Source organism: Suricata suricatta, chromosome 16 (assembly GCF_006229205.1).
Source record: "Suricata suricatta isolate VVHF042 chromosome 16, meerkat_22Aug2017_6uvM2_HiC, whole genome shotgun sequence".
NCBI lineage: Eukaryota > Metazoa > Chordata > Mammalia > Carnivora > Herpestidae > Suricata > Suricata suricatta.
Window position 1 is genome coordinate 42449747 of NC_043715.1, and position 12233 is coordinate 42461979.

The window sequence follows — 12233 nt, forward strand, 5'->3', positions numbered from 1 at the left end:
CGTCTGGGTGTGGGTCCTTCGTGACTTCTGCCAAGTCTTTCCAGCTCTCCACTTTCCATGACTTACCTTCTGGGTCTCCCAAATGATCCAGCTGATGTCTAGTTGACATGATCATAAAAAGGTCAATAGTTAAAAGGAAATTAGAGGGGCACCTGGGTGGCTCAGTCGGTTAAGCCTCCGACTTCGGCTCAGGTCAGATCTCACATTCGTGAGTTCGAGTCCCGCGTTAGGCTCTGTGCTGACAGCTAGCTCAGAGCCTGGAGCCTGCTTCTGGTCTGTGTCTCCTTCTCTCTCTGCCCCTGCCCCTCTCATGCTCTCTCTCTGTATCAAAAATAAAAAAAACCTTTAAAAAAAAAGGAAATTAGAGACAGGATGGCCTAAAGTGTGCCAGATATTGATCACAAATTTTAAAACACTATGTCTAAAAAGCAAATTGTAAAAATCCATCTCTGGGTGTTAATGCTACTTAAGAAGGTTTATCTCTCAAAAGTAGTGGCTTATAGATGGCACTTCTCAAGCTCTAATATGCATACAAATCACGGAGAGATTTGGTCAAAATGCATGTTTAGGGGGTGCCTGGGTGGTTCAGTTGGTTAAGCGTCTGACTCTGGCTCAGGTCATGGTCTCACAGTTCGTGGGTTCGAGCCCCACCTCAGGTTCTCTGTTGTCAGCAAGGGACCCCCTGTATCCTCTCTCTGCCCTCCCCAGTTCATGTGCGTACGCTCTCTCTCTCTCTCTCAAAAATAAATGAACATAAAAAATTTTTAATTAAAAACATTTTAATGCATGTTTTGATTCAGTTAAGTCCAGGAGTAGAAGGGCAAGGGATTCTGCATTTCTAACAAGCCCCTAGAGAATGCTGGTCCTTGAGCACCTTGTAATACAGCAGCAAATTACAGACACTAACGTGAAAGCTTGGAGCTTGTCAAACAGGGACCGGGAGCAGAACACGGGTTAACCCTCTCAGGCTGGGCATGGTCATCATTTTGTCAAGCATAGCGAACAGACTGAACACAGCAGGGGTACGAAGGGACTTACAGTTCTTCTCCCGGGAGTAAGATGCCAAGCTCACCTTTTTGTAGCAGCCTTTTGGAGGGTGAAGAAAACATCCTCTTCTTATGTAGGAGAGGAAGAGGAAAGCCACGGCAACTTCCTCTATGAACAGCTTGAGGTAACAGTAATTCCACAGACATCAAGAGTCTCTGCTTACAGAGTGTCTCGGGGTTCCATCAGAGAAGCTGACCACAAGCAGGGATGGATGGATGGATGGATGGATGGATGGATGGATGGATGGATGGATGGATGGATAGATAGATAGATAGATAGATAGATAGATAGATAGATAGATAGGCAGGCAGATGAACTGGGATTTAAACTTGTGCAGGTGGAGTTAGGAAGCAATCCCTAACACTGCGGTCTTAGTGCCTGATGCCGGCATTCGAAGTGCACAGGGCAGGCAGTGAGGAAGGAAGACAGACGGAAAGTGGGGAGAAACTAGGACAAGCTGGCCTCTGCCCTTGATGGGGTGAGTGTCCACAGGAGCAGCTGGCATCCTTCATCATGGAGCTAGACCCACACCTGGCCCAGGAGGTGAGCGGCTGGGGGGGAAGATCCAGGAAAAGGTGAAACACCTGCTGGCCAGGGTGCTGCCCTGTGCAGACACGAAGGGCCGGCAGCCAGCGACAACCCTCGTGATCTACAAAATGGCTGCTTCACTTCTGCCCTCCGAATCTTGCCCAGGACTCTCTATTTGTCCATCCTAGGTGAAAGCATACAGAGAAGGTAATTCCAAGTCACAGTTCCTTCAGCCTGGTCAAGCAGACACATGACAAAGCCACACCACAGAGACTGGAGGAGAGCGGGGAGAAGTCTCTGGTGCAGGGCAGACGGTCACCTGAGCAGCTCTGCTCCCCCTTGAGAGCAGAGGCACCTCGAGTGGATGTTTCTAATAATCTCTGGGCGGCATTTTTTTAGAGTTGGACGGGAAACTGTACTACTTATCTCTTATTTGGTTTTAACCTTTCTTCCCAAACACACAGAATTCTTTTATGTTATGGCTTCCGTCAAGGTGCATCTGATTAGTTATCACTAGGTTATGGTTATAGACGTTTCATTAAATAATATTCCAACTTTCAATTCTTTTTTTAATAGATTTTATTTCTCATGAGCAGTTTTATGCTTAAAGAAAGCTACACAAAAAGCAAGTCCCCATTACTTCCTGTCCCTCCACAGGTATTCTCCGTTATTGCTATTACCATCTTTCAGGGGTATGGTACCTTTGTTACAGCTGTTGCCAGTAGTGAAACATTCTGACTAACGAGAATCTATAATTCACATTAAGGCTCACTCTGTACTGTACAGTTCTGTGGCTTTTTATAAATGCACAATGTGATGTACCCATCATTCCAATATCATACAAAATAGCTCCACCCTCCTAAAAATGCCAGGCCTTGGGGCACCTGGCTGGCTCAGCTGGTTAAGCATCCAACTCTTTTTTTTTTCTTTACATTTCCCTATTATTGAGAGAGAGACAGAGCATGAGCAGGGGAGGGGCAGAGAGACGGGGAGACACCGAATCTGAAGCAGGCTCCAGGCTCTGAACCGTCAGCTAAGAGCCCGACACGGGGCTCGAACTCACAAACTGCGAGATCATGACCTGAACTGAAGTTGGATGCTTAACCAACCGACTGAGCCACCCAGGTGCCCCAAGCATACAACTCTTGATTTCGGTTCCGGTCGTATTCCCACAGTAGTGAGATCAAGCCCTGCACACTGGCAGCAAGGAGCCTGCGTGTGGTCTTGCTCTCCCTCTCTCTCTCTGCCCTATCCCCCTTGTGTTTTCTCTCTCACACACACTCAATAAAGAAACTTTAAAAAACGTTCTCTCTCTTCTCCCTCTGCTCCTCCTTCTCTCTCTCAAAAAAAAAAAAAAAAAAAAAGCGGAGCCTCACTTTTTCATCCCTATCCCCCACCTCCCCACCTCATGATCTCCTGGCAACCATTGATCTTTTTACTGGTGTCTATAGTTTTGCCTTTTCTAGAATGCTACATATTTGTGATCATACAGTCTATTGCCTTTTCAGATCATCTTCCACAGTGGCTGTATCATTTTGCATCCCACCAGCAATGAATGAGAGTTCCTGTTGTTCTACATCCTCAACAGCATTTGGCATTTTTTAAAACGGATTTTGGGGGCACCTGGGTCGCTCAGTCGGTTAAGCGTCCAACTTCGGCTCAGGTCATGATCTCACAGTTTGAGGGTTTGAGCCCCACATCGGCTCTGTGCTGACAGCTAGCTCAGAGCCTGGAGCCTGCTTCGGATTCTGTGTCTCTACCCTCTGCCTCTCTCCCATACTCATGCTCTGTTTCTGTCGTCTCAATGATAAATAAAAACATTTAAAAAACTGTAAATGGATCTTAGACATTCTAATAGGTATGTAGAGTTATCTTGTTTTAATTTGCAATTCCCTAATGACATGTTTAGCAACTTTCATGCTTATTTGCCACCTGTGCATCTCCTTCGGTGAGGTATCTGGTCATAGCTCTTGTCCATTTTCAAGTAGATTATTTTTTTTCTTATGGTTGAGTTTTAAAACTTCTTTGTGTATTTTGGATATAAGACCATCTTCAGGTATGTGTTTCACAAATATTTTCTGCCAGTCTTTGATTTGTCTTTTCATTCTGTTAGCAGCCAGTACTTTTTTTTTTTTTTTAATTTTTTAGGGGCACCTGAGTGGCTTAGTCAGTTGAGCATCCGACTCTTGGTTTTCAGCTCAAGTCATGATCTCAAACTTCGTGAATTTGAACTCCACATTGGGCTCCATGCTAGCAGTGCGGAGCCTGCTTGGGATGCTCTCTCTCCCCCTCTCTCTGACTCTGCCCCACTTGCTCTGTCTCTCTTGAAATGAAATAATAAAGTTAAAAAATTAAAAATAAATAATAAAAATGTTATAATTTTATTTATTTTTAAGTTTACATCCAAGTTAGTTAGCATATACTGCAATAATGATTTCAGGAGTAGATTCCGGTGATTCATCCCCTACATATAACACTCAGTGCTCATCCCAACGGGTGTCCTCCTTAATGTCCCTTGCCCATTTAGCCCATGCCCCCCACGCATAACCCCTCCAGCAAACCCTGTTTGTTTCTGTATTTAAGAGTCTCGTATGTTTTGTCCCCTCCCTGTTTTTATATTAATTTTGCTTCCTTTCCTTATGGTCGGTCATCTGTTTTACATGACTAAAGTCATATGATATTTGTCTTTCTCTGACTAATTTCACTTAGCATAATACCCTCTTTCCAACCATGTAGTTGCAAATGGCAAGATTTCATTCTTTTTGATTGCCGAGTAATACTCCATTGCATATATATATACCACATTTTCTTTATCCATTTGTCTGTCGATGGACATTTGAACTACATTGCAAAAGCCAGTACTTTTTTTATTTTAATTTATTTTCTGAGAAAGAGAGAGTGCGCAAGTGCGCACATGTGTGCATGAGTGGGGGAGGGGCAGAGAAAGAGGGAGACAGAATCTGAAGACAGGCTCCAGGTTCTGAGCTGTCAGCACAGAGCCCGACACGGGGCTCAAACCTATGGACTGTGAGATCATGACCTGAGCTGCAGTCGGTCGCTTAACCGACTGAGCTACCCAGGTGACCCAAAACCAGTACTTTTTAAAGCCCTTGGAAAGGGTCATAGACCAATGGCAGACAGGCTAATTGATTTTGTTTTTTAACAGCAAATAATCGCACAAAAGGTATGAAGGGCAGCAATGTATGCAAGAAATGGGACCTTCTGAGAATTAAGCACTGTGGAGTAGTAGCTGCTTCCAGGAAACCCCCCTGGATTACATCAGCTTCTCAGCCCTTATGAAGCACTTAGAAGCTGAGTCCAGTCCAAAGGTGTTATCTCAGTGGTGATCCCATGGTCCCCTTGGCCCTGGGCCTGAGACTCAGCCAGCACCTGGATGTCCCCTTGACTCCTCACACCCACAGAGTCCCACATGGTTATCAGCATCACCCCCAAAGCTATCCCTTCTCTCACATCAGCATTTCAAGGTCTGCTCCCCACAATCCCCAGCCCAGAGCCCCGGACCTCATCCTGGATGCCCCACCCTCTATAGCCAATCAGTCTCATGACCCCCTCAGTGTCCTCCTCTCTGCTCAGAGGCCCTACTGGGTCCACCGTTGCCCTCGCCCCTCACACCTCATCTTCCCCGCCCTCCTCCCTCAGTCCCCAGTTTTATTCTCACCCCACCACCTCTCCCCTCATTTGTTTATTGAGTAACTACTTAGAGAGTTAGTCTTTATACTGGACACTGAGGACAGAGTAGTGAGCTAGGCAATCATGTTCGGGAAAAGGGCCCTGATTGTTGCCATTTTCATGGGCCTGAGGCTGAGTGGGCTTTCCAGAACTCCAGCCTCGGTGTCCAGTGCGTTCAGAGGCAGTTGACAGACCTCTCACACTCCCCGTGTCCCAAACTGATCCACTCTTGCTGCGCGATATTCTACCTTCCTTACCTGGTGGTGGCGATGCGTCTAACTCCCCCCCTCCCCAAACTGTGGGCTCCAGATGCGACTGGACCTGCCGGATCCACCGCGGTGTCCCCAGGGCAGGATCGGCTCACGAATGTTATGGGATGGTAAAGACGAACGAATACCTGGAAGAATGAATGCCAGGAAAATATTAGGGTCCTGCTATCGGCCCCCTATCCCTCGCTCAGACCTGAAACACCCCGTTTCTGAAATCAAAGAGCAGTTAAGTTTGGCATGTCCGCACCTGGCCTCCAAGAATGAAAGTCCCATTTTGTCAAGAAAATCAAGGGAGGCATTTGGGACCTTTTGCCCCTTAGGGGACACTTGGTAGTGAGCAGGAGGAGGCCAAAAGCGAACGGGCCTCACCGTTTCTCCACACCCCTTTCATCTTCATTCAAAGGGACCCATCCTGGAGGAGCCGGACACGCCGGAATCCTCCGCAGCGCTGAAGAGCCGCGAGGCCCTAGTCTGCATGGCAACAGATGCCGTCACTGCCGGCGCGCCCGTGACGTCAGAGGCGGGCGCCACACTTGAAGAGGGTGCGGGAAGCTGCTGCCGCGGCGCTGCCATGGAGTTGGTGCAAGAAGCGCGGGAACTGGGCTGCTGGGCGGCGGAAGAGATGGGGGTGCCCGTGGCAGCCCGGGCCCCGGAGTCAACGCTGCGCAGGTGAGGACGCTCTGAGACTGAGGACTCCATACCTTAGAGATGTCTCCGGGGGTGAGAACCCCACCCCTCACTGAAGACCCGCCTTCCCCTGCCCCACCTCTGTCCGAATGAGAATAACCCTCCAGGGCGTTCCCCCCACCCCCGCCCCACACGCAGTAGTATTTCCGGGAAGAGGATCCTGCATCGAGTGAAAACCCCCCTGGCGGTGACCCCCACACTCCCACCCCCGACCCCGTGAGGTCGCTCAGAGTGAGGGCGAGGCACCCTACCTGTGTAGAAGTTAAGATCTTTGGAGCAAGACTGTCCCTACGGCACCTAGCACCCCTACCCTCCCCAGCCAGTGAGGAGACTCCGAGTCAGCAAAGACCACCCCATTGGAGATTAAATCTATAGGAGTGATGACCCATTTCTGGTAATGAGAGAGCCGTACCTGGCAGTGTACTCTCCACCCCCACCTCGGGAAGTGGCCAGAGGTAGCCCTCTCCCTGGAGAAAGCAATCTCTGCCCCGCCCCCCTCCCCAGGGAATGAGACCATCCACACCTTGTGAAAAGCCCAGGACTCATTGACCAAGAATTCACTAGGAAGGAATATCTCACCCCAAAGAGTGTGGACGTTCCCCTTTACCCCAGAAGTGACAACTCCCTAGTAAACACTCTCCACCAGCGCCACCCTGGGAATAAGGATCCTCCCACCTTTGTGATGCCCCAGGCATGCCTTTACACACTCTCTCTGCAGACTGTGTCTGGGCCAGGGGGCCGACATCTGGGCCTATGTCTTGCGGCATGTGCACAGCCAGAGGTGAGCCTGGCTGCATGCGGGAGGCTCTGACAGGGGGAGGGGACACAGGCAACCTCACAGTAACACCTCTTCCTTCTATCTCTCCACTGTAGGACTGTCAAGAAGATCCGAGGAAACTTACTTTGGTAACCAGTTCTAAAAGCGATTCCTTCCTATTTTCCCTAGTCCCATCCAGCTGTATTTTCACCCATAGCCTCACACCTCCTGTCTGCCCCTGGAAGTCCCTGTCGCCCCCTAACTCTGGCCTCATTTCCTCAGGTACGGCCACCAGGACAGTCCAGAGGTGAGAAGCATGTATTATAAGATTTTTCTTCTATCCAAAAAGAGGACTTGTAGATTCCTGCTGCTCTAGGCCCTGCCTTGTACTGTGTGATGCTGGGGACGCTGAGTTGCAAGACAGCTCTGATCCCCACACTCAGGGCTTACAGTCCAGAGCAGACAGGCACGAGTTCGGTGTTGAGGGGACATGGATATGAGGCATCAGAGCTGATGAGGGGAGACAGGAGAAGGGGCCGGTTTAGGAGATATACTGACACCCATGGAGGACTTATTGTGTGCAAGAGGCCCCGGTGACTCGAGGGGGAGGATTCCAGAAGATCTTGGGACTCCTAGATTTGGCACTTCGTGGGGAGATGAGAACTGGGGCAGAGATGTAGTGTCATCAGTGCAGAGGCAGGAAGCATGTTAGGAGGATAGGTGAGGCCATCCCAGGAGGAAGGAGGACAGATTGTACCCTTGTATTCTTCTGGCCTAGAGAATCAGACAACAGAAACTGCTTAGGAAAAAACCCCTGCCACCTACCTGTGCAGGTGAAGGGACTGGTGTTCCCCAGAGGGCAGTGAGGCCAGGCCAAGCCCCAGCCAGGCCAAGCACCTGACTCTGTACCTGATCCCACCAGGCCCGTCGGAAGTTGGAGCTGGAAGCCACTGTTGCTCGCTTGCGGGCAGAGATCCAGGAGTTAGACCAGAGCCTGGAGCTGATGGAGCGAGAGACCGAGGCTCAGGGTGACCTGTGGGGCTGGGAAGATGAGCCGCCTGGGGCTGATGGAGTGAGAAGCAGAGGCTCAGCGTGGCCTGTGGGGCTGAGAAGATGAGCAGCAGTGCTGATGGCCACCCCGTTTCTCTTACAGACATGGCCATGGAGCAGACCCTGCGGAACATTCAAGACACTCAGCGTCGTGCTCTCCTCCTCCGGGCCCAAGCTGGGGCCGTGCGAAGACAGCAGCGTGGACTTCAAGATCCTGCGCAGCGGCTGCAGAATCAGTTGAAGCGCCTGCAGGACATAGAGGGGTAAGCCTCAGGTGCCCAGGGACCAGCCTTTACCAGGCCAGGCAGAGACCTTGACCTCTTCTTGGGTTCCAGAATTCTGAGCTCTACTCCTTAGGATGTAAAGTCCATGAGGCCAAGAAATTGTGTCATCTCAGCCACTGATATTCCCAGGGCCTAGAATGGTGCCAGCTGTATATCTAGGGAATGTGCTGGGGAAAGAACCGGAAATAAGGGACAAGTCCCCGCCCTCATGGAGCTTACACGCCGATGCAGAGGAGACAGATGGTAAACTAGAAAGCAAACTCTATAATTGCAGGGAGACATACATGCTATGATTTAAAAAAAAAAGGTGGCGTGTAGAAAGAGAGAAGGCGATGCTACTCTAGGTAGGATGGTCCGAGCAGACCTTTCTGAAGAGGTAACATTTGTGTTGGGGGAGGAATGTCCATGGAGAAGGGCAGCAAGAGCAGAGGTACTGAGCTTGGCATTGGGAAGGAAGAACAGCCAGGAGGCCAGTACAGCCTAAGTTGCACAGGCAGAAGGGAAAGCATGAGGAGGTGAGGTCAGAGACGGGGACAGTGCTATGGAAGCATCAGAATTTTACCCTGAGGCTGGGTTCGTGCCCTGGCTTGGCCACTTACAGCTCTATGACCTTGGGCAAACGATTTAACTTCTTTGTGCCTCAGTTTGTAAGCTCTATAGAATAGGGATAATGTTAAACCTACTGTATAGGGTGGGTATGATAATTAAAGGAGTCAAATCACACAGAATGCTTAGAAGAGCTTCTGATACCCACTGTTACTATTCTGAGTGTGATGGGAAAATATTGTTGTCAAGGCTTGGGGGCAGAAAGGTTACATGATGTGGCTGAGGTTTTAGCAGGATTGTTAACTACTAGATGGAAAACAGACCACAGAGGCCAAGAGCAGAGGCCAGTGAGGACGCTAATACAGCCAGGAGATGACATGGCCTAATGTTAGAGGTGGCCCCTGAGGTCCAGGCTCACTGATCCCTGTGACTAGCCTTGCAGCAGGAAGAGACACAGACATCTGTTCTCCCAGCTTCCCTTCTCCCAGGGCCCCCCACCCCAACTCTATTTCTCTCTCCAGGAAGGCCAAAGTAGATATAACTTTTGGACCCTTGTCATCAGCAGCCCTGGGACTGGAGCCTGTGGTCCTGGTGAGAGTCCTAGGCCATGGGGAAAGAGGTGGGGAGTCGGGTCAGGTGGACCACTGGGTTCCCCTCATGCCCCATCTTCTTCTTTCCCAGGGTGATGTCCGAACAGCCTGTACCCTCCGGACCCAGTTTTTGCAGAATCTCCTGGCTCCTCAGGCCAAGGGAGGCATCATCCTGTGAGTGTCATCCAGGCCCCACAGACCCTGCCAAGAACCTGGGCTTTGAGAGGGGAGCCACTTAGCTGCTAATTCCTCAGCCACTGAGCCTCTGGACCATGTCAGCCTCAGGCCTTGCCGTGACTGCTCCAGGCTGGGACAAGGAGCAGACAAATCCATCCCAGATGGTGACAATCAGGTGGTTAGGGATGCTGGGGGCAGGGAAGCCTGAGAGACTTCAGGTACCCAAAGGAGACACTACTCAGCTAAGGAGTCAGGGAGGACAGATTCTCTGGTGAGGAGACTGAGCAAGGGTAAAAGGTTAAGAGAGTATTCTAGACAAATAGCACATGTAAAAGGCCCTAAGTCCAGCTAGTTGGTATAAGCAGGGAACTCAAGTCCAGGAGGCATCGATAGACTTGGTTTCCTCACCCTTAAAATGGGGACGATAGCCCCCACCTTATAGGATAGTGGAAATCAGTAGAGGGAAAGTTGACGTGTCTTGTAATATTCTCTGTCCCCTCCCCTAACCTTGCAGAACCCCTCGAGATGATCACTTTGGAGCTTCCTACCAGCAGTGGCTTAGCTCAGTGGAGGTGAGGGGGGCTTTCAGGAAAGGCCACACCTTCTGCCCCATGAGCAAACCACAGGGTCCCAGAACCTAACTCTTGATCCCTACCTCATCACCATGGGTCCCAGCTCACAGCCCTGCCCCTGTCCAGCCCTACTTCACCCTTCCCCCACCAGACACTACTGACAAACCATCCTCCGGGCCACATCCTGGCCTCCTTGGAGCATCTGGCTGAAGAGCGGGAGGCAGAGATTCGGTCCCTGTGCAGTCCAGATGGGCTCCAAGATACAGAGATAACCAGGTGTGAAGCGGAGTGCTCCTAAGGGTGGGGCAGGGCCAGGGGATGGTAAGCTGGAACAGACTCAGGACCAGGCTGATGGGGATGGAGCTGAAACCCAGTGATCAGTCTGGCAGGGGGGGCTAACAGTGGCCCCCCCGAAAGCTCAGGAAGGGGAGAGGGCTCCTCTCTCAGCAGTTTTATCCCACCCCCAGGTCCCAGGCGCCAGACCAGCCAGGCTCCAGCCAGGCCCTGCCGTCCATGGTGCATCTCACCCAGGTGACCCCTAGGCATCCTTCCCAGGACTCCAACTCGAGTCTTCCCATCCCAAGCCCCATTTGATCCCCTCACCCCCAGGAAATCATGCCCACCCTGACTTTATACCTCTGCCCCAGGAGGGTTGGCGGGACGTGGGTGTGCTGGTGGCCCAGCGGGGGCCCCTGCTGAAGGAGCATCAGATCCTGACCCAGCGCCTCCAAGCCCTGACAGAGGAGGTGGAGAGATGTACCCTGGAATCCAGCGAGAGGTGAGGGGGCTCCCTCAGCAGAGGCCTCTAGGCCACCTCTCTCCCAGTGGTCTCAGTATACGGGACTCCTTCTGCCCCTCTGGCTCCCAGCTCTACCTCCCTGCTCTCCTGGTTTGTCTCCGTGTTTGTGGCTCCTTGTGCATCCTTCCAGATCCGATCTCCCCCTTCCATTATGAGTCTTAGTCATCTTCCTCTCCCTTGCTCTCTTCTGCTTGTGCCCCAGGCAGGCACTGGTGCTGGGACTCCGAAGCTGTGGCCTATGGGCCGAGCTGAAGGCCCTGCGTGCCCAGAGCCAGGAGCTGGAGGAGACGGCCGGGCGCCGGCAGCTTCTGCTACAGGAGCTACAGGCCAAACAGCAACGGATCCTGCACTGGCGCCGGCTGGTGGTGAGAGGCGGGCCTCAGGGGAAGCAGCAGGGCTGCATGGAGGGCCAGAGAGAGGCCAGGAGCCTTGGGATCCAGAACTGGGCCTCTGGCAGTGGGGAGGGACCCAGGATGAGTCTCCTAAGAGGAATCAGGATATGTACAAAGCGGCAGGCAGGGCCAGAGGCTGGGAGGTAGGACGTGAAAGCGCCCATCTCGGTGGCCTCATGGTTACCCAGGAGGAGACACAGGAACAGATCTGCCTGCTCATCAAAGGCAACTCAGCCAGCAAGACGCGCCTATGCCGGAGCCCTGCAGAGGTGAGACGGGGTTGAGACAAAGCCTGGCTAAGGCGAGGGCTCCCATGGATGGCCTGGGTGGCTCCAGGCTGCCCCTCCCGTCCCTTTCCTTCCCCACAGGTGCTGGCTCTGGTTCAGCGAAAAGTCGTCCCCACATCTGAGGCAGTGGCACCACAGTCCCAGGAGCTGCTTCATTGTCTGGAGGAGGAGGCCCGGCATCTCCCCCACCTTCTGCTGGACACCTTGCTTCGGCACAGCCCTGGAGGGTAGCACTGGAGCCACCCCCTATATCCCCTCCCGTGGATGATTATCAGTCCCTGATTCTACTCCAAAAAAATAATCCCAAGCCTTCAGTGTTCCCAAGCTGTGAGACCTCACCCTCAGGTCCTCAGTCCCAACTCTGGAATCCCAGTCCCTGGACCCACCTCCAAGTTCCTGGGCCTCCTGAGCGCACCTCTCAGCCCCCAGAACCTCTGGAACCCAAGCCTCCACTCAGTGCCCCACCCACCCTGGACTTTCCCTCCAGGTTACAGCCCCTGCCCACGGTCCTGCCATCCATCCACCAGCTGCATCCTACGTGCCCGAGGGGCTCCAGCC

General features: G+C 52.0%; 1 protein-coding gene and 1 long non-coding RNA gene across 2 annotated transcripts in view; one reads left to right on the forward strand and one right to left on the reverse strand.

Annotated features, from left to right (window-relative positions):
- The window catches only part of LOC115280873, a 45817-nt gene extending 39825 nt beyond the window's left edge, over window positions 1–5992 (reverse strand). The window contains exons 1-2 of the long non-coding RNA XR_003903986.1: window positions 5904–5992; window positions 5523–5662 (exon numbers count right to left, since the gene is read on the reverse strand). This is a non-coding gene — a long non-coding RNA (uncharacterized LOC115280873). The remainder of the gene's footprint in view (window positions 1–5522; window positions 5663–5903) is intronic.
- A 72-nt stretch (window positions 5993–6064) lies between these two features.
- Window positions 6065–12233, forward strand: part of HAUS5 (HAUS augmin like complex subunit 5) — an 8764-nt gene continuing 2595 nt past the window's right edge. Inside the window, exons 1-16 of the mRNA XM_029924271.1 lie at window positions 6065–6203; window positions 6940–7002; window positions 7095–7127; window positions 7261–7285; window positions 7901–8006; window positions 8132–8291; window positions 9380–9449; window positions 9540–9622; window positions 10140–10197; window positions 10349–10473; window positions 10665–10728; window positions 10845–10975; window positions 11199–11361; window positions 11577–11657; window positions 11757–11902; window positions 12163–12230. Coding sequence (XP_029780131.1) covers window positions 6106–6203; window positions 6940–7002; window positions 7095–7127; window positions 7261–7285; window positions 7901–8006; window positions 8132–8291; window positions 9380–9449; window positions 9540–9622; window positions 10140–10197; window positions 10349–10473; window positions 10665–10728; window positions 10845–10975; window positions 11199–11361; window positions 11577–11657; window positions 11757–11902; window positions 12163–12230 — 1474 coding nt within the window. The 5' untranslated portion in view covers window positions 6065–6105. The remainder of the gene's footprint in view (window positions 6204–6939; window positions 7003–7094; window positions 7128–7260; window positions 7286–7900; window positions 8007–8131; window positions 8292–9379; window positions 9450–9539; window positions 9623–10139; window positions 10198–10348; window positions 10474–10664; window positions 10729–10844; window positions 10976–11198; window positions 11362–11576; window positions 11658–11756; window positions 11903–12162; window positions 12231–12233) is intronic.